This window comes from Octodon degus, unplaced genomic scaffold (genome assembly GCF_000260255.1).
Source record: "Octodon degus isolate 3935 unplaced genomic scaffold, OctDeg1.0 scaffold00040, whole genome shotgun sequence".
NCBI classification, from domain to species: domain Eukaryota; kingdom Metazoa; phylum Chordata; class Mammalia; order Rodentia; family Octodontidae; genus Octodon; species Octodon degus.
In genome coordinates, this window is record NW_004524616.1 from 9,705,028 (window position 1) to 9,732,792 (window position 27,765).

The 27,765-nt window shown below is 37.6% G+C and overlaps 1 protein-coding gene across 1 annotated transcript in view; it reads right to left on the reverse strand.

Annotated features, from left to right (window-relative positions):
- Slc12a2 (solute carrier family 12 member 2) overlaps positions 1–27,560 on the reverse strand; it is an 80,656-nt gene extending 53,096 nt beyond the window's left edge. The window contains exons 1-4 of the mRNA XM_004631316.2: positions 26,805–27,560; positions 8,223–8,342; positions 7,190–7,265; positions 6,795–6,890 (exon numbers count right to left, since the gene is read on the reverse strand). Coding sequence (XP_004631373.1) covers positions 6,795–6,890; positions 7,190–7,265; positions 8,223–8,342; positions 26,805–27,476 — 964 coding nt within the window. The 5' untranslated portion in view covers positions 27,477–27,560. The remainder of the gene's footprint in view (positions 1–6,794; positions 6,891–7,189; positions 7,266–8,222; positions 8,343–26,804) is intronic.
- Between the last annotated feature and the right edge of the window lie 205 nt (positions 27,561–27,765).

Genomic DNA, 27,765 nt, shown 5'->3' on the forward strand with positions numbered 1-27,765 from the left:
CAAAGCTCACCACTGCCCACCACTGGAGCCATATTCTTCCACCATGGTTGTGTGTGGCCTCCTAGCATCCTACTACTGTACCAAAGTGATCTTGGAGATCACCAGGCCAACTCCTCACTGTACATGTAAACGGACACTGAGAAAGGTTTACAACTTATGAAGTGAGAAATGAAGCTGTGAGAAGACAAGTTAAATAACATTACAAGAGATTATACTTTGCTCTGCATTGGGCTCCAATAGAACAAAGTAAGAATCAAAATGCTAAATTTTCTATGATATTAAAACAAAACTAAGCTGTTTATCTCACTTTTCAAGAAACCAGGGGAAAAAACAGAGATAACAATCAAATTTGCAAAAGGGTAGTTTCTTCTAACTTAATCCTTGTACGAGGAAAATTAATCTGAAATAACTTGATGTTTAACCAGCTTTTTCTACTGTTTTCAAAGTAACTTTAAAATAACCAACCTAATTTGTGTTTATTTCTGCCACCGTCAGCTTATTTTTATAATTTCAACTTCCTCTGCTTTACTCATTTGAACACTTATTTTACTTTACTCATTAAAAAAAAAAAAATTAATGCTAATTAAGATATTTAGCTTGGGCTGGCCAGACAGCTCCGCAGATTAAAATGCCTACTTAGGCAGAGCACAGCAACTGGGGTTCCATCCCCAGTGTGCCCTGTCGGCCCCACCCTCAGGGTGCACTGAGACAGTGACTGAGACTGGGTGTGGTGGCCCATGCCTGTAATCTCAGCACTTGGGAGGCTGAAAACAGGAGGATCACCACGAGTCCGATCTGTATAGTGAGACCCTGTAGACCCTGCACTAAACACTTTAAAAGAAAAAAAAAGATATTTAGCTTAAATTTTTTTTCTGACAGGCTCAAATGATGTTATTCAGTCCCAAAACTAAAAAACTAAAATGACTGCCTTTCTCATCTCTTATTCTTGTTGTAAGAGTTAAATAATTTAAGCATGCTGGAAAAAAATAAAACCCCTACAATAATTCTATTATAAATTCAGATAAAATACTAAAAATCTTTTCCTTCCTGGGATATTATGCTATAAGAAATATTCATTTGGTCTTTAGTCAGGTCCCTGGAACACAGCTCCTAAAACCCTAGAAATTCTCAGAAAGGGGTGAAGTGGGGAAGTTGTCTGTTATTCATAGTAAGCCCCTGTCAAACACACCAGAGTTTATGCTGACAAGATGAAGGACTCTAATCAGTTTTAGCATGGAGTATGATTGTTAGAGGAACCACTGTGTGACTAAGGAGGGTTGGATCTCCAACCCTCCCCCTGACCTCTGTGAGGGGACTGATCACCAGGGCTGCAGTTGCAGCTAATCACTAATGGTGGATAATCATCATGCCAATAGAAAGGACCTCCATAAATACTTCAATCAGCAGTTAAGAGGCCTTCCAAAATGTTGAACACAGAGTTGCCACAAAGATGGCAGGCAGAGAAGGAAGGACAGTTCTCATGTTTTCCTCTAGTTACACTTTCGGTATTTCTTATAGTAATTTAACTGGTTTCCTAAATTTGGAGAAGTGTTTTACAATATTATCAAGCCTGAGAAAAGGGTCTGTGGAAGCAGTCAGGTATATCCTTTCAGTCAGAAGTACAGGAATGTATTTGGCAATTAACATCTGAAGTGGGGATAATCTTGTGGGACAGAATCTCTAACTTGTGGGGTCTTCACTAACTCCACTATTAAAATTTAATTAAATCACTGGCTACCCAGTAGGCATCCAGAGATTTGGTGAGCTGGTGGCTGGGGTAGGAAAAAGTGCTAAAAGTGTCATGAACAGAAACAGAAACAGACCTAGGATATTTAGTATTACCTAATGCACAAGAGTTATAAAGACTTAAATAGACACTATACATAGTACACGACAAGTTGGCCAATATCTATAGCCATTAAATGAGTGCAAATAAAAGCCACTTTGAGATGCTACCATGCACATACCAGAATGAAGTAAGAGAAAGTGGAAAAGAGGGGGTGGGGAGGAGGAAGAGACTATTCCTTCTAAGAAAATGAAGTAGTACGGTTGTTATGGTTTGTGTCTAGGTGTCCCTCCAAAGCCTCATGAAGTCATGGGGTAGCTTCTGGAGCTTGTGATTAATTTATGACCCAATGCTGGGATTATGAGTGTGAGTGCGACACCCATCCTGGTGTGGACAGCCTGAATACAATATAAGGAAGGGAGAGAGGCTTGCTAGCTACCACAGTTGCTGCTGCTCATTTTGCTGTTTTCTACCCCCATAACTGCTGCCCTCTCTCATGTGCCACCCTGTCTTAGAGCCAGATGAGTATGGACTGAAACCTCCACAAACTGTGAGCTAAAAGAACTTTCTTTCCTTGATTTTGGGAGTTGGGTATTTTGGCCCATCAATGAGACAAAAGTAACTGAGACACAGGTAGAAAAACTGAAAGTCACTGTTGGTTACAGCACAAAATAATAATGACACACTTATTAGAAATCTGCATAGTACTTTCTTACACACACCTATAGTTTAAACCAGAAATTCCTTCTTTGCCATTACCTAAATAATATAAAAATCTTACATTCACACAAAAAATGTTCCGCTAGCAGCAATTTTATGTGTTTCCAAACTGGAAACAATCCTCCATATTCTTTAACTGGGGAATGGATAAAGTAAAGAGACAGAGTCATCTAGTGATAAACACAACCACATGGATAAATCACAAAAGAATCCTATTAAGTGAAAGAAGCTAAACTCATAAGGCTACACATCAAATGACTCTATTTCTATATAATTCTTTTTTTAAAAAAAGTAAAATATAGAACTGAGGAGCAGAAAATAGATCAGTGGTCTTGAAGAAAGACAATGAGACAGAGGAAATGACTATAGGAAGGCTCTGCAATTCATGTAAACTGCAAAACAATTTCTCAAACACACTGGTATGATTTGCAGAACCAGGAAAAGCTCTACTCAGCAGGCAACAGTAATTTCAATAGTAGGAATGGGTCTTTCAGGCAGGGTCTATGCCAGAGACAAAGGTAAACTCCCATCAGTTAACTGGCATTACTCTTATTCTGTGAGAAGAAGAGAACTCAGTGGATGATTTTGCTAACCTACTGACAGATCATATCCCAGATTCATTACTAAAATCTAATCAGGCCTGAAACATCTTTTATTTTCTGTTTTGAATGTTTTTGTCTCCAGCAACTCTACATGTTTCTATATTGATATGTCCTGGTCTTCATAATTAGATATTACATTTGTTTTCAAGTTCACAGTTAATTCACATTAAAGAAATAACAACCATAATTCTGTTTAATCTCTAAATGTACTGTGAAAGCTAGTGTTAAATTAACTAAAAATATCAAATCTCTCCTATGGCAAAAAACACACAATAGGAAAAATGTTTTTCATATCTTCCACTAAGTTAGAAACATATCTTTCATAATGAGAATAAAACATTATTTAATATTCATATAAAGGTCACAAACAAAAGCGAACTGTCAAATTATTTTGCTACCTCAAAATAATTATTTTTTTTCACAAAAAGAAAACACTAAGTTTAAAAGAGGGCTTTTCAAAGTGGCAAGGAATGGCCATGACTCATTCACATGGCTGACACTGACAAAGGATCTACAAACTGCGGTACAGGGTTTCAGAGTAAATCCTGAGAGGATTTGACTAACCCTGTCAGATAAAAGTTTCATTTCTTGTTATAGGTCTTGCTTTACTTGGTCTTAACCATCCAGCAGAAAAGTATAAAAATGTAGCATAAAAAGGAAAGTCATATTAATATGCTAAGCTGTAAAAGGCAACTCAACAACTTCTGACATTGCCAGTCCCACAGATAACCCACTACTATTATGGTCTACTAGACCATATTGGATTATTTTGCTGAATTCACATCCCTACAATATGTAAATGGCAATGGAATACCCAAGGTGATACAAATGAAGAACCATTTTGTATTTGTACATACAAAATAGGATAGATATACAGCTACTTTCTCTTAATTCTATGAGAAGAAAGATTTGTACTAGTAGTGTTAGGACTGGATATCATGTCTGCAACTTGTACTATGAATAATCACTATGAAGACAACAATATGCAATGTATTAATTATTGAAACTGTCTCACTGATTGGTTTTGAAACTGTCTCATTGCTGTTTCTCAATAAAATTAGTAAAAAACAATTGGCGCCAAAAAAAGAATTTAGTGACTCATACATTTTTTTATCCAGATTGGTTACTATCATTATTATTATCCCTGTTCAAATTATACAAACTTTAGCCAGTGTTAGTTTCTGTAATTGGTCTCCTTAAATTGCCTGCTGGGTTCCTCTGACATAGCTGGTACACTCTGTTATTTTCCTTACTTTAGGGTATGGAGTGATGACTAAGTACATTTCTTGCTTAGATCTGGAATCAAACATTTTTCCAAGGTTCCCAGGTTTTTTGAATGAATAAACTCAAGGTGGGTACAAGGGGTGTTTGTTGCTCCTGGGTTAGTCACTTATCACAGGCCATCTTATTTGATAGAGCTAAGAAAAATGTACTTTCAGGGTAAAATGCATGAGGTTATATTTTGTTATTTTTAATCACAAATTCAGGGTAAAATGTGCTTTACTTTTATACCTATTTCTATTTTCTCCCCCACAGAAAAATACCGTTTCTTTCTAATACCAAAATAAACGTTGCAAAAAGAAAGAAAACATGAAAACAAAGCTTTGTAAATGGTGAGGGGAAGAGGGGCTAAAAGGAGGGTAGGGGAATGGGAAAAAAGGAAATAGATTATACCATGTACTGGTACAAGCACTCTATGATGAACGTGATCATAAACATATCTAAAATGTACCAATAAAACCTAATTTAAAAAAAAAAAAAAAACCTTGCTAGAGGCTGATATATCCATGAGTCAGACAGAGGATATAGCTGACAGTCACTGTAAGAATCTCCAGAAAACATTCACTGCAGAGATGCAACTCCTTTCTGTTAAGTGAGATGTCCAAGGTCACCAACTAACAAATAAATGACTTATACCAAAGTTTTATATTTGGTCCTTTCTCTAAATTAATATTTTCAGTCAGTCACGGTGGTGCTCAACTGCAATCCTAGCAACTGGAAGGCTGAGACAGGAGGAGGATCACTGAGAGTTTAAGGCCAATCTGGGCTACAAAGCGAATCCAAAGTCAACCTCAACTACACAGTGAGATCTTCTCAAAAATGCCAAGCCTCACCCCCTTCTCTCTTTCATCTCCTACGGGCTTCATTATTTCAGGAAATGCATTTATTTTCCTAGTCATATAATGCTTGATAATAGATTTCAAATTTTATGACCTAATGGTCTTTTTCCATATAAGTTTTGTGAACTACCATTCTGAATAAATTCAAGCAAAGCTGTAATGTAGTACATGTAAATGTCTTGGACACAGCTTCATGAGTTCCACACTCTCATATTTCCCCTGATATCCCAGACAGAAAAAGCAAGGCACAATTTCTTAAGCAGCTGCACCTTCCATACAGCTGCATCTATATCCCCATATATACACAACCACCAGTACAAAAGGGGGGGGGGCGCAATTCAGGAAAATGTGTATGTACTTCCTAATGGAAAACAGTCCACAATTTATGCTGCCCATATCCTCATGCCCTATTACCACAGAGGCTCATAACCCAGATTCTGAGGTCTGAGGATACAGAGAAATTCTCGGATGACCCTTGCAAGCACCTGCAACTGCATTCATGTCTCCTCCCATTTTTATTCCCCAGTGGTGTCAGATAGAAATGAAACTCTCGGTAGCAAGTACGCAAGCCAAGAATCACCTCAGTGTTATTTGATTCTGGTGGACACACCAACATTTCATACTCCAAAACAGGTAATTCAGACTAACATAGACATAAAACTGGAGTAAACAGTGATGTGTGATTAGCGCAGTCATAATCATATTGATATGAACTATCAGCTTCCCAAGGTCACAGTGATCTGACTCCTCCAGGGTACAAGAAAGATGAGGACCATGTTAAAAATTAAACGCTACGTTGGTTCTCTACTTCCTTCAAATATCTGTTGCTGATAAAGCAGAAAATCTGTTCACATAATGTCAAACATATTCAAATAGTTAACAGAAAAACAAATGGCTAATTTTCTCAGTTGATCTGCTATGGTGTCCTTGCTGTATGGATCGTCTCATCACTCCAAATGAATGATGAGTTTTGATTTGGAAAGTGGAATTCTTTTCTCCTTTTTCTCTAGGGACTGACATGATTTTCCTGTTCTCCTCGATGCTCTCTCTAGGAAGAGTAAAATCTCACAAGGTAGATCTTGTGGATTTCAAAAAAAGAGGCCTGAGAGTGCACAGAGATGACAATCTGACTTGAAGGCACAGGTTTAGAGTCCCAGGTGTAACTCACATAAGCTATTTGATCACTAGGAAGGTTTGATCTTAGTTTCCCTAATGGTGGTGGTAGTGGAGGTGGAATATAAGGCTACACCTGTGCAATGTGAACCTAAGGTGGGGTCCACATGCTAGTGTTCCAGCTTCTTAGGGAGAAGCAACAAAGTACAGTCCAGCAGAAAACACACTAGGAAGATATTCCATTATAACAACTCGACACACTAAACATCTTTGATATTTTAAATCTCAAAATTTTACAAATATATAGTTTGAAAGTGCTTAGCAGAAATGCCATGATAAAAAAAAAAATCCTGTCCGCAAAGATCTTATGTTTCTTCTATTAAAGCAAAAAATTAGAAATAAGATTGATGTCTCAGTATATTTAATAGCATGAAGGAAAAAGAATGAATTTACCTCCTCTCACAAATCCATTAGTAGCTATTGCAGAAGTAGACAATCCTGTGATAGTTGTCACAACAGTGGCCATCGCTATCACAACGACTGACAGACCTTGAATGAGAAAGAAGAGAAATTGGGAACACTACTGTTTTTATTCAAATCTGGCACTATAGAGAATAGGCTGGTCTAAGTATTTTGAAGGTACACTATAAATTACCAAATCTTGATCCTGTTTTTGAAAAGTCATATTAGAATTATAAAAAAAGGAGCATTAAAATAATAATGTAAATTTATAAGTAAAGGAAAACACTGCTTCGAAGAACATCAACTATTTTGAGTTTTATGAAGGTGAGACCTCAGAAAGCCAGTTATTGCACTTACCATACTCATCAGTATATAACTTCACTTACCAATTCCAGCTTGACCCACAATCCATGACAATCGAATAAACAGCATCACGCCCCAGATGTTTAACATACAACGTACCTAAGAAGGAAAAAAAGGCCAAGCCACAGATTAGAAATCAAACATGATAATAAACACTAAACCAAACAAAAATAAGAATGCAAGTCTAGCTGGGTGCGGTGGCGCATGCCTATAATCTTAGCAGTCAGGAGGCTGAGGCAAGAGGATTGAAGCAAGTTTGAGGCCAGCCTGGGCTACACAGCAAACTTAAGATCAGTTTTCAACTACATAGTGAGACCTTGTCTCAAAGAAAAAGAACGTAAGCAAGTCTACAGGAGACATAGTTTTAACATGTTCACAATGGGACTGTTAATTTGTATGTCTTGCTTCCTGATGGCTTGACATGACTGTTCCATCAGGTAGCTTCTTACTCATTTTATTAGTCAAAAGACTGATAAAAGTGATCAGATCTGTTCGTACCACCACTGGCACAAAGTGACCAATGGGATAGTCATGTTTACCCAACTGTTGTTCAACATGGTGGGAACATGTTCAAATCTAATTTTGAACAATTTGCAAGAAGAGCTTAGGTAGGCTTCATTGCTAAATATAATTTAACATAAGTGTATATGCATAAATAAATGTGCTTATCCCAACTATCAGAAGTAGAAGAAGCAACACAGAAAAGTACAATAGTTCAAGACTTTCACTCTTTCAAGTTATGTCTGATAAGCTCCTTCCTTATGTAAGGAATTTTGTGTTATTTTTCCTGTTTAAAAAATAATTTAAAATTATTTGTGAACAATTTCCTTAATCAAGAGTAATCTGGTCTATTTAATAAATCATATCTCCTCTACTAAATTTAATATCAAAAGCCCAAAGGGGAAAAGTTAATTAATTGGGTCTTCTCTAGTACTTGGATAAAATAGCTACAGCATAAGATGGGTAGGGGATTCTTGAGAACTGAGGAGTGTATTAGGCAGGTTTTATAATTAACAAAAATGCTGAAACTCTCAAAATAAGTCTCTATGTACATACTAGTACACCCTTGATCCAGCCAAACTTCACGACTCCTTTACTTTCTGCAGTATATGTGACCACTGCGTCTCTTGTTGGAGTACTTTCTTCCCCATTTGCAAAGCCATCCTCAAAAGGTTCCTGGTCAGAAAGATATGTTAATTATGTTTAACAATTATTTAAAATACCTTAATAAAAGCAAACACAAATGAATATACTTAACCACATTCATGAGGACATACTCTGGATTTCCAAGAATCAACTGATAGGGTTAGATATAGTGCTTTGCCCAACAAAAGTTCATGTGCTGAGAGTCTGGTCCCCAGGGTTGAGTACTGGGAGGTGTGGAATCTTTAAAGAGTAGAATCTAGAAAGCAGTCTCCTGGGTCATGGGAAGAAGAGCTACAGTAGAAAGAGAATGCAGTTTCCTGGGTGGCTTCTCCAGAGCCTTGTGGGTTCCTACTGTGTGATGTGATGTGAGCTCCTTACATCTCGAAACATGGAAATCTGCCATGTGTGGCACAGCCAAGGTGGAAGCCCCTTAACAGAGCTTACAGCACTGTTGTTTGGATTTTCAGCATCTGAAACTATGAGCCAGGTTTACTTTTTTTCTCAAGTAGTTTACCTTAAGTATTACATTTTAATAAAAACTACTTAATGTATAAATATTTTTGAATATTTTACTTGAGGAAAATATAAAGGAATAAGAAAGAAACCTTAATTACTGAGATTTCTTTAAACCTCATCAGAACAGTAAAGTCATCTTAATACAAATTTTACATTTTAGTGGTGTCTGAAGTGCACAGTGAAGATTGTCTGCCAAGTGAAGACAAGGTCTAAGTCAATCAGTTCAGATTCTGTCTCACTGACCACAAATTTCTATCACCTACTTGCCACCTTTTCCACATATGATAATTCAACATTAACAATTTAAAATTCTTCATCACCAGTCAATGCAATTTTCCTTTTAGAGTCCACAAGAGCAAGATTGCCATGGATTCTACAGCACCCTTCCTTCACTTATTCTTTATTTGCATTCAGCTGTTTGGTGCTTTTGACATTTTCCTCTATAATTTTTTTCTCAGATTCAAATATGAACTGATTGACAAAACCATTTTCACAAGTGCTTCCTTCACAGGTAAAGCTGCATGTCTAATTCTGTACTTCTTAGCTTTTCTTTTACTACCTTCTCTTTTTCTTGGTTATTCTAAATATTTGCTCAGTCGCAGGGCATATGACACATTTCTACACCACTAATGCAGTCTTAAGCAGAAAAATGAAGAGGTAGGGAAATGACTTGGAAAATAAAGGGATGTCCCTAACACTAGCCTAGTGGTTCTTCCTCTACCCATATTCTCAACTGCACAGAAAAAATTACAGTGATAATTTAAACATTCTTTAATGCAGAAGAAACAAATTTACCTTTCAAAGCAATTTCAATGCTTTACGCTTATAAGCAAAGTCTGAATATAGATGAACTGTAAAAAGGTGTTACTACAAAATAAAATACATGTGATATTCCAAACTTCTTTTTGCCTTTTGGCTGCCGATTGTTATTTCTGTCTGCTTAGAATCTATTATGAACATGGCAGAACCACTAAACTTCTACATATATAAAATAGTTTCTAAAAAGTGACCAGGAGTCCATGTAGCTCAATCATAGAAGCAATCTACTTTGGCTTTACTTGTAATATTTAAGTCAACGATAATCAGAGATAGTAAAAAATGACTCCTTATAAGGATGGATGAGGGGCTGGTGAGATGGCTCAGTGGTCTAAAGCACCTACTTAGAACAAGCTTGGCAAAGCACGGGGACCACGGTTCAATCCCCCAGCACCACATGCCAGCCAGCCCCGCCCCCTGGTGGGCTGTGCTGGCCACACACACACACACACACACACACACGCACACACACACGCACACACACACATAAATAAATAAAAATTTAAAAAAAAATAAGGATGGATGACTTAACTCTAATTAATCTTTTCAGTTATTGAATTCCATTATTCAAACAAAAAGTTTGCCTATTAATTCACTTAATTTTAAAGTACAAAAGTTTTCACTGTTATTTTATCAAAGACTTTTAAACTATTATATAATTTCCAAGTATTGTAAGAAAAATAATGTTCATAGTATACACAATACAGCTAGGACAGACCATGTCCACCACCCTAGCCTCATTTCCATTCTCATGCTGTATCTTCTTTCTATAGTTATCTCACCAGATCTTAACATCACCTACACATAATAAGTCAGCTTACTGCATAAGTTCAATGTTGGACTATCCTGCTAAGTTTCAGCTCTATATGTAAACATTGAATGTTTCAATGTGTTTAACATTCTAATCCTTACCAGGGGCCAAGGATACAGATCAGTGCTACAGTGCCTGCATGGTGTGTGCAAGGTCCTGAATTTGATTACCAGTACCAAAAAAAAAAAGACCTAATCCCTTTTTTAAAAATTCATTTTAATGAGAAAAAAAGATACAATAGCTATGAAACAGTTTCAAAACAGGTTAGTAGTTACAATAACTAATATATCCATATTGTTGTCTTCATAGTAGTTGTTCAGATGACAAGATGTAGACGTGATATCTCCTCTAAACAATATTAGTAAATGTTTCTTCTCAATGAACTAAGAGAAAGTACCTGTATACCTATCCTATTTTGTATATACACACATATATTTCTTTTTACAACGAAAAGGTCCTTTATTTATACTTTTGCAAAGTAACATGTGATACGATTGCATAGCAACTAATAGCTGACCTTAACCAGATAGGATGTTTATCTCAGGGCTGAGGTAGTTGTTTGCTTTAGGCACTGAGGCCTAGTCTGACCTACACACATTTGATCAATTTGTTAGCTTCTGTGGCTCCCAACATATTCCCCCTTTCTTGTTTTGTTTTGTTAGAGATGGGTGTTCCATTTAGTTAGAGATGCTGTATTTGGAGAAGTCTTTAAAGGACCTTTTCATAATTGATGCCAGTCCAAAGACTGTAGGTACTTGAATTCAGCAAAATAACCCAACATAGTACAATAGTCCACAATAGTAGTGTGTTATCAGCAGAAATGACAATTGTCCAAAGTTGTTGACTTGAGCTTTTTACAGCTCGGCATATTAATATGGCATTACCTTTTATACCTCATGGCTACACTTCTCAGCTAGATGGTGAAGACAAAGTTAAAGCAAAACTTATATAACTAAAAATGCAACTTTTGCTATCTGACAAGGTCAGTTAAATCCCCTCAGGATTTATCTTGGAACTATGTATAGACCTTGTAGATTTTTTAAGACCTAATCCTTACTAAAAGTAAAAAGAAATGATCAATGTGCTAAAAAGTGATTTTTCTAAATGAAGAGAAAAAAATGTATTTTTTCATAATAATTTTTAATTTCAGTAGATACTGCAAACTGTCAAAATGCATAATTTGTCCAGAAAGATGACAGGATTTAAATCCTTTATAATGTTAAACAAAGTAAATATATTTTAAAGTAGGTGCATGTGTCTTAGAGATTCACATTTTTTTCAGTTTACAATATCCAAACATTAACTTGCCTTATATATACAGGATGGGTGAGATGATTGCACTCATAATTTCTATTGTTTTTTTTAATAGCAGTTAATGTTTAGAATTTTCACCTTGACTCTGTATGATGATAACTGTGGTATGAGTAACTACATAGAGGACAGCAATGTGTAATATAAAACTCATGGTTAAGTACCTCTCATCTGGGTCTCCTAAATGTGTACCTTCTCAAATTATCAATTATTATAGTTTTAAAAACAAAACAAAAAAGACAAGAAAGAAATTAAGGTTTCTTGAGAGCAAGCACCAATATTCAATTATTTCCCTAATCTTGTGTAACTATATCTGTTAATCTGAGCAACAGATTTGACTCAGAATAGATAACCACTGTTGTTTGTTTTGGTACTGGTGTTTGAACTCAGGACCCTGCACTTGCCAGGCAGGAACTTAAGCCACTGGGCTATCTCTGGTACTTCACTGATTTTTTTGTTTTGGGGGGTGGGGAGTTAAAAACCATTGGTAATTAGCTATCCCTGTTCTGAAAATCTACAACATATGTATTGCATGTTACCCTATTTCAGTCTTTTTTGTTTTTGCTTCTGTTTTTACTCTTCACAATTAAAGAAAAAGAAAAGAATTTAAAAACCCATTAATTTGCCCTTTGATTTACAATTTATTTTTTAAATATTAACAGTCTTATCTCTATCGTGCTACCTAAGAAAAAACTTATTTTAACACATCAAGTTGATTTAACGCTTTGCAGAAAAAAAAATTACAGTATTAAGTTATTCTTTCCAAATACTAACATTTATTCAATAAAAAAGGACAAGCAATATGAAACTAGACTAAAAAAGAAAAACACACCACAAATTAAGCTTTAGAATAAAACATCATCCAAGTTTTTTTTAAAGGTGACAATAAGAAACCTTACTACACAAATGCCTGAGTTCAATCCCTGGTTCCGTAAAAAAAAAACAAAACAAAACAAAAGCAAGCTTGCTACAGTTTTGACTGGCTGTCATACGAAGTATGGAACTGCCCACAGTGCAGCCTTTTATCTGAGCACACGGACATGCGCGTCTCAGTTCTAACTACCTTTAAGTGTGGATTACACCACAGTGGTACCATTCTTTTTCTTTGGATATCTCAATTACTAAATCCACTATTTTCATTCAAAGAATGCTCTTTAGGCTATCATAGACAAGGATGATAATATCAAGGGAAGATGATTTATGTAACCATTAAAATTCTTCATGATCATGTAATTTTTATCCAGGTTAGATCGATACAGGGTTTTCCAGGGTGAAGTAAAACCAAGATTGTTCAAACTAAACTTCTTAGTATAATTCAAAGACTAAAAAAGGATTTCTGCTAATGTTTATTACTAATCTATGGAAGCTTAGTACAAATTTATTCAGTTTTCTGATAAACTGCTAGTGGCTTGATAAAAAAGTATCTTTAGAAGTGATTGTATGCATTATACACAAAGACAATAACCTACACATTTTAGTGTAGTTTTTGTTATTGTTGCTGTTTTAAATTTGGAAAGAGGATATCTGAATTTGTGTCTTATTAGTATTTTAAAGGACAACTGAACAAAGTTGTAGCAAAGTGTCTCTTAAAGGTCTCTCCAGGCTGCTATAATACTATCTCCAAGGAGACTTAAGGATGCCCAGTATCAATACCCTTTAACAAGGCTGGTCAAACAGCTCATGGGATTAAAGCCCCTGCTTAGGCAGACACAGCTGCCACATGCCAGCCCCACTGGGGGTGTGCTGAGAGGGCAAGTGAGACTGGGTGTGGTGGCACACACCTGTAATCCCAGATCTTGGGAGGCTGAACACAGGCGGATCACTACAATTCTGATCTACATAGTGAGACCCTACAGACCCTGTCCTAAAATACAAAGAAAAAAAAAAAAAAGCCCTTTAACAGAGAGATGCTCCAATGCCTTAACTATATAATAAAGCTCTGTTTTTATAAAATTAACTATATAAGTGCTCTTTAATTTGAAAATTCTTAATTTCTAAAAGCAATGTTTAGACATAAAGTCAAATCACATTTTTTCACTTATTCATTAAACAAAAACTAACCCACTTTGTTAAGCATGATGTTAGGTACCTATTAGAGTGGCTATTAGTATAGGTTAGAGATGAAAGGCAAGTGGGGACTGAAAATTTATAGAGATATTTCTATTGTACAAAGCAGCTTCTATTGAAATTGAATGCTCAATCCAGTCAGTGGAAAACTGTCTGACTTTTCAACAATATACTACTTTACAAGTTTCAGCTCTTCTCTGAGAATTAGTTTCCTCATATATAAATGGAGATAATTCCTTCTAACCAATATCATTCCTGTGGAGGTCTTCCATTTTTCTAAATAAAGATCAGTGCAGTAAGACAGCCATTTAATGCAATTGAAGCTGTTAGCTCTTGGGCAGTAAACTGATAAAATTTGATTATAATAACACAATCTAAATTCAAGTACCAGTGCCACATCTAGAAGGTGAGAGAGTGACTCACTTATAGCTATGTATTTGAAAATAATTATTCTTAGGTGGTGTGGCTATTTTATTCCTGACCACTTTTCATTAGGAACAAGGTTATGCCACCAGGTGACTTTGTAAGATCAAGGGCAGCAGTTTCTCTGGGACTGCAAATGAACTCAGTAACCAGGTTATGTAGCACCTGTTGAGGACTAGGGCAAAACCATGAACACCCTGAACACTTCCTGTAGCTGAGATCCTTCCCTCAGAGTCTCTGAGATACATGCAGTGTTAAATCTTCATTCTTTTTTAAAAAATGTATTTGGTACAGGGTCTCACTACACAGCTAAGACTTGTAGTGATCTTCGCGTTTTCAGCCTCTCCAGTGCTGGGATTATAGGCATGGGCCACCATGCTGGGTCTCAGTTGCCAGGGGTGGGTCTAGCACCACATGTGGTCCCAGGGATGAACCCAGGTCCCTGCGCTTGCCTAAACAGGAGCTTAGTCTGCTGAGCTACCTCGCTGGCCCACAGGGTTAAATCCTGATCATGCTGGGGCAGATATAAGTCTGCTTTTACGTAGTGGCCTATTTATTTAAGGGGAATAAAACTGATTTTTAGCATTACCTCTGGAAACTGATTCTTAAAACATTCATTTTCATAGTCAATAGAAAGGCTATATAGGGCATTAATGTATAAAAAATAAATTAAGCAGGGATGATTATTTATTAAAGATGAAGAATGCTGAAAAGGAAGAAAGTGGGATACTTCAACCAATGTGTTTCTGTGGAGGATCATCTGAGCAGCTCTCCTTGAAAGAAGAGCGATTGTCACCATTTTGAATGAGCCTGACCCTATTTCTTTGTATTGATATGTAGAGCTGGCTAGGACTTCTCTTTATCCTTTCAACTGGACTTAAGCAAAGTATATTGGTCTAGCTGAGGTGCTGGTGATAATCTTTGAAGGTGCATGTTTCCCTGGTAACTTACACCTGCTGCTCTTTAATGCAAGCCAGGTAGAGACAGGACAAAGACTAATGCTCCGTACTGCCAGCTGGGATTGAGCCTCAAGATACAGGCTATGACTTCCTGAGGCTTGAAAGATTACATCAGAGCCGAAGCTCCAGACCCCCGAAACATTAGATACTATCTCAATAGCATGATGCAGATTACTTTCTCTGCATATGGCAGAGGTAAATGCAGGCCACCTACCGAGCTCAGCTCACAGTACCCACCTACTTCCCACAATTCTCAGTCATTCCTCCTCAAACCACTCCTCCTCCACTGAATAAAACCCAGGCACAGCTCTGGATCAGTCTCTTTGTTCCAGAAAACCATCTTCGTGGCTGGACTTAGGGCCTCTTGGCTCCCCAATAATTATAAATATGTTTTAGAGTCTTTACTTTTGCTGTAGATTGCACAGGGAGTGGTAGATTAGAATTAACTTGGGATTCCAATAACAAAACTTTGGGATTACAAATATTGACTTTTTGGACTGAGATGAGAACCTGGAGGGGACTCCTATCTGTTTTAATAACAGAAAATTGTATGTACAATACTGGAAAGTATCTAGGTAAAATGAAAGCTAAGGAATTTTGCTGAAAGGAATTTTTTGTATTTTGACCTACAAAATAAAATTTAAATCCCACAACTGATGGACCTTTTCACACAGTCAAACTTAGTAAGTAACCAAAAGTACAGAAAAGAAACATGAACAGAGAAAGAATGGATAGGAGATACACAACTTATGAAGATTTTTACTCCTTTAACTGCACTTATTCAGAAGATTGTTCTAAATACTGAATAGCAGGTACAACAGAAAATACAGAAACTTTCAGATATAAAACTGTTTACCCTACTCAGGTTACCTAGTTTCAAAAACATTTTTGCAGTCCATATTATATAAATGCTAAAAACTTGTGTTACCTATAGCCATCAGAATAGTCACAAGTCCAATATTAAAAGATCACACTTAAAACCAACATAACATTTCTTTCAGGGAGTTAAGTTTTAAATTCTATCCCAAATTATAAAATCTGTGCTAAAGCAAAGACAGATGAAAATGCCTATTTTGAAGTTCAACCAACTGCTTTTCCAGTTAAATACACTCTATCCTCATGTGTTTCTAAACACCAATGGTTACAAAGTACCACCTACGGGGAAAATCAACTGCTTCAGGGTCTGGCCTGTCCAAGTAGGAAAATGTGTTAATATTTCACTTTGGATGCTTCCATGGATGCTACTGTAAGAGAAAGGACATGTTCTGGTTTTTTTTTGTTTGTTTTGTATTTTAGGGAAGGGTCAACAGGCGATTCAGGGTCTCACAACTAGACTGGACTTGTGATCAGCCTGTTTACAGCCTCCCAAGAGCTGGGCTTACAGGTGTGCACCACCACACCCAGTCTCAGCGCAACCCATAGGCGGGGCCGGCACAGCAGGCCTGGGGATTCATGGGATTGAATCCTGGCCTCTGAGCCTGCTTGCAGGAGCTTTAATCCTCTGAGCTATTTGGCTGGCCTACAAAGGGCATGTTAAAAGAAAAAAAAAAAAAAAAAAAAAAGGCCAATCAAGTAATTTCTACAGTATGTATGGTTTTCTTCCCCCTAAATCTGCATTAGCTACTCAAGCTAGCATCGCCTTATGTTTAATCAACATTCTATGCCATATTATGTTCTTGCTTCCCTTATTATATACTATTCCATCGTAACCTCTGGCTTCCTGGCCCAACTCCTGGCCCTTTCCAAAAAGGCTTAAAAAAATAAAGTTATAAACAGAAACTTTTGTATTTGCCATCACTTTTTTTTTTTTTTTACCATAAATAGTAAGACTAAACATGATGAAAGGAAAGATAAAAATTAGCCTAATTGCTATAGAAGTAAAATTCCTGTATTTTTCCAACCATAGACCACTTTCCTATTTCTATCAATTTTTCCTGATAATTTTCATACCTCCTAAATTCTGTGCTTTAGAGAAAATTACAGAGTTCTAACAAATTTTATTTAATATTATTTTTGCGTTTTTCCCTGAAATACAGCTTTCAACTATTATCTTCTAAAGGACTTTTGACTTGCTATTCTCTCTGCCTATTAATGCACTTGGAAAATGTCTAGCTCTTTATCCTCTGGGAGTGATGAGGAACCTTTTAGAGCTTTCAATAATAACAGCCTGCAGTGGCACACGTGTCCCACAGGTTGGCAATCACCGCTTTAGATCTTAGCTTTCGTAGTTTCCTTCCCACAATATCCTGCGCACAATTTCTTATTAGTGTGCTTTTTCTAACCTTCAAGGCACACACCACACTGTAATCATCATATTTTAGGGGATGATACCTGGTTTTCTATAATCTAAACACTCACCTCCACCATAATATGCATAAAAAAATGCAGAGTCTGACATAGCATAGACCTTTCCTGTCATTTGTATCAAACATATAATAAATATGCTGAATGTGTATGGACAATTTCTATTTTCTAAATAATGTCCTGAAACAGGAGAGTAAAATGAAACATGTCACCCCCTAACCCTAGGTTCAAATATCTCCTCTACTACTCACTAGCTATGTGATTTCACTCTTCTGACCCTCAGTTTCTGTATCTCTAAATTAAGGCTAATTACCTAGCACAGATTGTTTGACAAGACAGAATAAAAAATAATGACTGTAAAGAACACAACAACGTATACATGGATGATGGAAGTATCAATCAGTAAACTATTTTAGGAAAATACTGGATGCTATCAGGTTGAAAAGACATACAACCAGGAATTCTCCTCCTAGGTCTATTCCTACACACATATAATACTTGCGTAAAAATTTTCATACTACATTTAAATTCAACTCAGAAACAATGTAAAAAACTAACTGCAGAATAAAGAAGCTATAGTATACTCATACCACAGAAGATAAATAGTAATAAACAGATTACAAATATAGCATAAATGCATGGCATAAACTATGTGTGAATAAGGTGACAGACTGTTGTCTTAATGGCATGCATGTTTAGTCCTACTCAGGAAGCTGTGGCAGGAAATCTCTTTAACCTGTGAGTACTTAAACAAACCTTGGCAACAAAGTGAGATCCAAATAAGCACTTGCCTGGCAAGTACAAGGGCCTGAGTTCAATCCTCGATTCCACCAAAAAAAAAAAAAAAAAAAAAGTGAGATCCAATATTAGAAGAAAAAAGACAAATTAAAACTATACTATATGCTTTCACTGATAGCAAGTTTTTTACGGCAGGAAAAACTACAAGACTAGTCTTCAGGAATGCATGAAGATGACAAAAACTATTTTTAAAAAAATCAAGATTAAGATCCAAAAAACAATCACCATTAAGTCAGGGCAGTGACTACTTCATGAGAAAATTAGGAAGTTATACATAGAAGCCTCTGGGGCGACAGCAGTTTCTATTTTTTGGTCTGGGTGGTGATTATACAGGTTTCCATCTGATACCTTGGGCTACACATTTATGCCTTATATTCTTTTTATGTTCCATAATAAAAGGATTTGTAAAGGAGAGAAAATATGTCAAAAAATTAGCACACTGCCTGACATTAACAGTTAAGAGTTCAATAGACTTTAGGTTTTAATATAAATAACTGTCACATTCTGAATTAAAAAATGAGTCTATAAAAAGTAAACAAATTATAATCAATCTAGAATATAGTACATAGCTTCTTATAATTCCATATTGGCAGTTTAGTACTGACCTTTCAAATTCAAATAGGTTGTCACTTTGTGCAAGGCACTAATAAAGAATAACATCATCATAAAGTCATAGAACAGTGATGGCAGGAATCCCACAGCAGGCTCTTTATATGAACTGAATGTTCTAAGAGGTTTGCCATCGCTTTCATAGATTTAGTGCAAAGAATTGTGGTTTTTAAGACCAGTATCACACTACTAGAAATACTTTTTATAAGTTTTCTGGCATTAGAAGTTTACTTCATGAATGACAAATTCCTCTTGTCCTTATCTCCCTAGTAGAAAATGACAGGCAGTGGAAACTTTACAGCAGGACTACTTATAATAATGCTAGATTGTAAGTCTGAGAAAACTTCTGGGCCCAATATTAGTGAAGCAGATTAAATGTCAGGGTAGAAGGTTTTCTTTCAGTGTGCTTTCTTTTGGTATACAGGTATGTGTTGCCTTGCAAGTAGCTAAGTATACCAAAAAAAAAAAAAAAAAGTTAAAGTACAGCAAGCAAGTTATTTACAACCTTAAAAAACTTTTGAATTAAATATTATTAATACCTAAATGCCAAAATATCTTGTTTGTATGCCAAAGTGTTAAATTAATATCCAAAACAAGCTGATTTAGCAACTAAACATAAGTGCATACATTTGCAAATTTAGACAGCATAGTGGTGAGTAGTTTAATAATTGTTTGAACGTTTCTTTTTTTATCAAGTACTAGCCAATTATATCATTCCAAAGCTACCAACATTTCCTATCCGTGCTGTCGGTGATTGGTGTATTCAGTGTCATGGTCCCCCATACAGACTACTCTTTCAAAGCAAAGTATTGTTTTAGAGGAATCCAATCTGTTCTGGTTAACAATGCTCTATTAATATCCAGTAGCATTAATGCAAAGCTCAAAACTCAAGTACCACAGATAAAAGTGGATGTTGTAACCATGTGACTTTACAATGAACCAAGTCAGAACTGCTGACTGCAGTCAAAGAATTCAGTCCTCTACCTCTAGCCCATCATGTTCTTCCATTCAAGACTGACTAAAAACAGAATACATTAAAAACAATTTATGGTTTGGCTCAAATCCCACATAATTTGTTAATGTCAACTGAAACTGTAATTTCAGTTAAGATGAAATTACCACAAACCTTGTACCTTCCAGTATTACTATAATTATGTCACCTACATTTCAACTTGTTTTACTTTAAAAATACTGGGAATTTGTTGGCAGCTGACATCCAATACAAGAAGACTACAAGCAGGATCAGATGGAAATACAGACTTAAGAAATGAAGAATAATAGATACTATCTAGATACTTTATCTCTCAGTCTATCTCTGTCTCTCTGTCTCTCACTTAGACACTTAGACACACACACACACACACACAAACACACACACACACACACTTTCTCTTTTTTAAAAAACCAGAGATCTACTGAAAGCAAAAATACAACAATGTGTGATAGGGTTTCTGTCTACACAACTGACAGCAAGGACATTGAAGAAAGGTCAAATATTCTCTTTTAAGATCTCCATATGTATGTTTTGTTTTGTTTTTTGAAGCAGGCTCTCTCTATATATAGTTCAAGCTAGCCTTGACCTCACTATGTAGCCCAGGCTGGCCTTGAACTCATGGTGATCTTTCTGCCTCAGCCTCCTAAATGCTAGAATTATAGGTGCGTACCACCACACCTGGCTTAAGTTTTTCTTATTTTTCTAAGAAATTCAATAGAAAAATAATAATGCAGGGAGGTGACTAGAAAATCATCAGGAGAACTACAATGGAATACTAAAAAATATTTGATCAGCACAAATGATGGCAGGAAAGGACAACAAGAGAAATCAAAAACAAAACAAAATAAGGTGACCGATGTATATAAAATTGTATCACTGTAAATGTAAATGGGTTAAACAATCCATAAAGACGAAAGAAGACAAATTATGGTACTTGTACTTAAGAGAATTATATAAACATTCATCTAAATAAATTTATGGGACACAGAAAACTGATTACTACTTCCTAATAATTCCTTAATTCTAGGTGGGAAAAACATGATATACAACTGCAGTTGTAAAGCGTATGCAGGGAGCTACGGCTGTAACTTGGTGGCAGACCACTTGCACGCACAGGGTCACAGGTTCTAGCCCCAGCACCACAACAGATGTACTTTTGAAACACACAAATGATCTTAGGTGTTTTGAGATCTTTTAAGTTACTTCCTAATAAACCCATAGTATTATTTTCTCTTCATAATCAAATAGTACTAACATTTTAAAAGAGCAAAGTACAGTAATGAATGCTCTTAGTGTTTCTTTTAAGATGGGTTAATACATACTTACAATTTTATATTCTAGCATAATTAGAGATACATTTTCTAAAACTGTAATAGTTCACCGATCCTTCCTAGATGAAGAAGCTGTGATGATCAGAACTCAGGTTCTGTTTTTTTTCACTCTAAAGGGTTATAAATGGCGTTTTCTGATAATTCTGCTTTTGCTTTTTAAATTTTATCTTCTAGCTTTGCAAGATGCTAGTTTTTCTGGATCCAACTTTGCCATCATTCACTTTTCTAGTCACCACGGTTCCAGAAATCTGACAGTCACTTTCCTAAAATTATGTAAACCATACAGAATAACTACAGTCTCCAAGCACAGGGGTAGTAAAAAAGTCATTTGTTATATGATATGTTGTTGTTTTGGTTAATTACTAAATATAAGCTTTTTTTCTAATCAGCAAATCTGACAAATAACAGGGGAATAGGTGAGAGCATTTCATCCAAACCTAAAAGCTAACTTTTATAAAAAAATTTGTAACAAATTATTATAGAGGCTATTCCTTATTATTGAGAGAATTCATTTCCCCTTTAAATCCTGTAATCTTTGCACATCTTTGTGAATGTTTAAATACCAAGTTTTTGACATTATTTTAAACTAACACTGTGAGACTCAAGGTGATAATTTTTAAAAAAGAAGAGCAAATTCAAATTTTAATATCTGAAGAAAAATCTCTTCCTATGAAATTTATTATGAGGCTTAATTTCTAAAATAAAGTCTAATTTTATGCCTGAAGCCATGCATTTCTACAAAAGTTGTGTCTAGGGCCAATTATTCCAAATGAATTTATTAGGATTCAAATGAATCAGTTATTAAATGTCTAACTTTATACAGGACTTTTAATAGGCTACTTTTGAGCAACAAACATCTTCCTTAACATTTCATCTTTTTTAATACTACCCATTTTCCACCATTTCTTGCTGCAAGACTTCAAGTTGTGACTAATTTTTAAGTTTGCCTATTTCTAACCAACCTGGTTTGCCAGACCATCTTGCCCAGACCATGGAGAGCTTGTGACATGGCAGACGCTTGATAATGTGTAACTTAATTCAGTACACAGTTATCTAAGAGTTACAGTCAGATTTTGATAGTTATTTTTGTCTATGGTAGAGTACCTAAAAGCTGATATCCACAAGAAAACAATTATGTACTATTGCTATAGGGACAATCAAAGTTTAAGACTCTCCATATAGTCTAGGATAACAGTACTGAGCTCTGGCAAGTCACGAGGAAAGCTCCTAGACATTCCAAAGAGATTGTTTTAGAAATGGTGGAATCACTAATCCAGAGGAAATGGATATGGAGACAGTAACCTGGTTCCAAAAAATCCTACCCACCATGTCTTAGCTAGAGTATGTGCCTTTTAAGCAAACCATACCCTTGTAAAAGGGACTGCAACTCAAAAAGTTTCTTGAAGCCCATATACTCCAAAGACAGTCAAAATGCAGACTTAAAAGAGTGTTTTGGAAAACTGAAATAGTTTATAAGACACAAATTTGTTCTTACAAAGAGATGAATTCCATTGATTCAAACACTTAACATAATAGTGCTAACACACCTTTGAGAAAGGAGTCTAAGCAAAATTAAAAGAAAATCTGACTACTTAATGTATTTAAACTAGTGGTGACAAATGTGAAAAAGGAATTATTTTATTTAGACATCACTTCTGTTGATAGCACTAATAGATTTGTGTGGTGATGGAAATATTCAGTTTTGATTGTCCAATGTGGTAGTGACTAGCCACATGTGTATACTAGGCATCTAAAGCACTGATTCAAGCTGCGCATGCCTGCACTTTCAGGGAGGTTGAGGAAAGATTTCAAGTTTGAGCCCAGCCCCACCTCTGGATGTGGTGGCACACCCCTGTAATCCCAGTGCTGGCCAGCCTGAAAACAGGAGAATCACTATGAGTCTAAGCCACATAGTGAGACCCTATCACAAACACATAAAAAGTTTGATCCCAGTTTGGCAATTTAGCAACTCAGCAACACCTTGTCTCAATTTGAATAGCTACACATGTCTAGTATAGCATTAGAACATTCATCTGCAAGAAATGTTTCTGATTCAATGTCAAATGAAATGCATTATTTAAATTAGCTTCACCTGGGAATGAAACTCAGGTTCCCTGGGCTAGGCAACCACCCTACCCAGTGCTCTTTTAAAAATGTGACTACTAGACAGTGTTTAACTATGTATGTGGTTCATGTTATATTTTTGTTGCCCAGCCTCACTTTTTTGTTCTTTTTAATGTTTAGTGTTTTAAGGTCCTTAAGTGATGGGCTCTCCCCAGCCTGACAGCATTCTGTGACCAAATCTTTATTAAGTGCCTATCATCAGCATGGTAATACATTGAGTGAATTTTAAAAAGCCAATTTCCAGTGTCAGCTCTGAAGTTTCTCTCTTCTTTGAAACTCTTATTTTCTCTCAGTTTCTTTAACACTACTTTCCAGACTATTTCTCACCAGTCTGGCAGCTCTCTAACACCCTTTTAGCTATTCTTTTGGTACAATCCCTACCCTGTTTACTGGTGTTTTTTTTTTTTTTTTTTAACTATCCACTCTAAGCAATTTTGCCATGACTTTAAAATACTACAGGCAGACAGACGGACCCTTATTTTCAATTTCACGGACTTTTCTCACCACCACCTAAATCCATTTATTCCTCCTCCAATTTTCCCTACATCAGACAACAGTATTAGGCTAGTTGAGGCCAAAACCTAGGACTCAAGCTGTCTCTCATTCCCACATCCAGTTTAGCTACATCCAACCCATTCTGCCATCAATTCTATTATCTCTAACCCAGACTACTATGAGAGCTTCTTCAGTCTTCCTGCTTCCAATCTTGTCCCTGCCAATCCATTCTCCCACAAACAACCAGAGATTTTACAAAATTGACCATGTTGTTCCCTCACACACAATTCTTCAACAGCTTTCTGCTACACATTAAATTGGCATACCACTTTCTGTTGGTTATACCACTAAATGTAGGAAAAAGAGGAAGAAATAAATGCTTTTAGGTGGTGGGGACAAAAAACATTCCCTGGGAGTAGTTTGTAAAGTCAATGGAAATTTGGAAAGGGAAAGAGAAACTGTACCTACCTTATATGAATTGTTTCTTTGGCCTAGAATGTCATTTCACTCATCAATTTATTCTTCAGGTCACAGCACCAATATAACCTCTTTTCTGTTTTAAAGGTGACTGGATTAAGGTATGTGAATGTGGATTAAGGAAGTAATACTGGGATTGGGGTCAGGGAGGAAAAGGGAAGCCCTACCCTGGGTCTGGCTGGAAAGAATCAATAGGCTTATTATATGAGTGGGATATGAAGATATAGAAAGAAGGTAGGCTTGCTGCTGCTGCTTGTCTTACTTACAAATATTTCTTTAATCTATAAGCAAAATTATCTTCAATATGTGGTTTTTAGTTAAGCCAATCATCTCCTACAGCAGCTGTGAAGAATACTGAGCTGAGGCTCAGCAGTGGTCAGTTTGTTAGCATGCACGGTAGCAATTCAACACACTACCTGTTGCATAAACAAAACTCTCAATTTAGTATTTTATGTGCTCTATTCACAAAAAATAACAGGAATTAATAGATTTTAAAATTTAAATCTTAAGAATTTAACTTTGCAATTTCTAAAGGGCCAATAAAAGAGCAAAATAAAAACTACACTAGCTAGTGTTTTCCAAGTGCTGAATATGGCCTTTTACTTATATTGCACCTTCTTCCTATGCTTTCCAGTTGAGTCCAAAAGCCGGAAAAATCTAAAGTTGAGGGACTGGGTGATAAGCCTCAATCACTTAAGCAACAATACCTGGGTTCTGTTTTTTAGGCACTCTCAAATGAAAAGTGCCAAAAACACAAAAGTAAACACAACTAAAATTATAAAGTGTTTTGTTACTGACAGAATTTAAAATAATAAAAACTTCGCTAGACATCATGTACATCTGAGGTGTATATTTTTCAACTTAAAGTCTTTTTAAAGTTTACAGGGGAATACAAATTGCTTTCCTATTGAACTAGTTGGATTTGATGAGATACATCTTTTTACCATATTTTTAATAGTAAAAAAGCTCAAAGAAAAGGAAATCACCAACTCCATATTTACTTTAGCCCAGAAAAATGGTAGTATTGAGCTGGGCATGGTGGTACATGCCTATAACCCCAGCACTTTGAAGGCTGAGGCAAGAGGATCATTGTTGAGTGGAGTCCATCCTGGGGTACAAAGGGAGCTCAAAGCCAGGCTGAGTTACCAGTCTTAGGCTGGAGAGACAGCTCCGAGGTCTAAGCATCTGCCTAGAGACTGTGTCTCAAAAAGACAGAGTTTTGAAAGATGGGGGTGGGAGGGAATCCAGATTTGAAAGAACTTACATATGAATTGAATAAAAGAACGGTTTCATAAATTGTTTTGCCTGTGATATGGCAAAATACCACAATGGAACAACAGGAGTAGTATTATCTAAAGCTAAATGATGTCAAGCTTTTAAACAATAAGCTGTAAGGGTTGGAACCTATGCAATTATCTCAAATTGTGAATATTTATCAAACATTAGGACAAATATGGTCTTGTAAGAAATGATAATATGCGATTAAAGAATCATATCCAAGACTATCATACATTTACTAGATTTAAACTTGTTCACATTAGGATCATTTCAAATTGCAGTACCAAATCTGTAGCCATAAAATTCCATTACTGTTGTCATACACTGGTAAAGGCAGACTTCAAGTATTACCAACTCAAAAAAAGTTAAATACTAATCTGTTATGAAAAATATCAATTTTATCTAAAAAGTAGTGATTCTCAATCCTGAAAAAAAGATCTTACGTGGGCATTAAAAAACAGAATTACTAAAAAGTCAAGTCAGAATACATGGAGATGGTTTACTGTCCACAAACTATAACAACACGTGCAAAGACCCCTGAAGGTCTTTTGGGACTTCCTCCATTGAGAAACCAATTTTCCTGCTTGACATAACCATCTCTCAAAAGATTTACATTACAAAATGTAGATTTATGCCATTATCAGGGATGACAGCACGTCCTAAGATTTAAGATGTCTACAATCCTTTGCATCTTCCAGATTGCAAAAAGCTGAGCTTTAATAATTCATATGCTACAAAGAGACCCTACTAAGATTTTCCTTCATGGGATTCCCTAAGGGGTGTACACAAGCTGCACTGTACAATCTCAAAAGGACACAGATGGCAAGCGCTCTCACCCTCTCCCGAGAGAGGCTCTCACCTAAACCTCCAGCGCAATCTCTTTCTCTGGGACCACAAACAGTAACTCACAGAGATAATTGTCAAGCTTGAGCGAGAAAGGCTGTGTATGTGATACAGAACTAGATGAAGACTGCTGTTAAATGCAGTCTCTCCAGTATCATGTAACCAGCCTAACCCGCTGTAAACTTTAAGAAGATTAAGTTACATTCCACTGCAATTCCACCCTTGACAGCTGAATCCAGTGATGCCAGCGAGTCGCGCGCGTCCACTCCGCCACCTCGCCAGGAGTCTGCGGCCACATCCTGCGGTCAGCAGGGATGAAGAAGGGGGAAACCTCACCTTCTCCAGCTCGTCGTGGAGCTCTGCCAGGCTGGGCCGGAGCAGCTTCTCTCCCAGCTGCGCGGCCGTGTGCCGGTAGTGGTCGATCCTGGGCACCGCGTCCATGGTGTTGTGGCCGAAGGTTCGCAGGTAGTAGGTGTTCGTGTGGGTGTCATAGTAGTAGTGCTGGTGGTGCCCACTGCCGCCGCCGCCCGAGTGCAGGCTGCTGCCCTCGCTCAGCACGGTGTCCCCGCCGTTCTGGAAGCTCACGTTGGGCCCATCGCCTCCGACCCCCGCCGCGTCCGACAGGCTGTCCTCCGCCGAAGAGGACGCAGCCGGATCCACGAAGTTCACGCGGAAGCGGCCCTTGGCTTCCTCGCTGGCCTTAGCCGAGCCGCTCTCGCCCCGGGCCTTCCCGTCTGCGGGGGTCTCCTTCCCCGCCGCCTCCGCGCCCGCACCCGCCGCCGCTGCTGCTGCGGCCCGCCCGGCGTTCTCGGAGACCACGTCCACCTGGAAACGGCTCTGGCTCGGGGTGGGCCCCAGGGGTCTGCCCAGCCCGTCCCCGGCGGCCGCGGCGCCGTCCCTGCTAGTAGCCGCAGCATCCTCCGGCGCCGAGGGCACCGCAGCGCCGGGCAGGTCCACGGCGGCCAGCCTCGGGCCGCCGGAGGAGGGCGCCGTGGGCGCCGGCTCCATCTCCGCGCGATGGGCGGACTGCGAAGTCTTTCGGGCGTCGCGGGCCGCCGGGGACGACCGCGGCGGCAAAGGCAGGTGAGGGAGTCACCGACCCTCCGCCTGCCGGAGAGGGAGCCACCGTCCCGCCGCCCGCACGCTCGCACGCTCCCTCGCTCCCTGGCTCCCGCCGCCCAGCGCGCCTCCAGCTGCAGAGCGCAGCGCAAGTGCCGCGCTGCGGTCGGGCCGGCAGTTTAAAGGCTCGGCGGGGCCAGCGGAGCTCGCGCCGCAGCACGCGGGAGGCGGAGCCGGC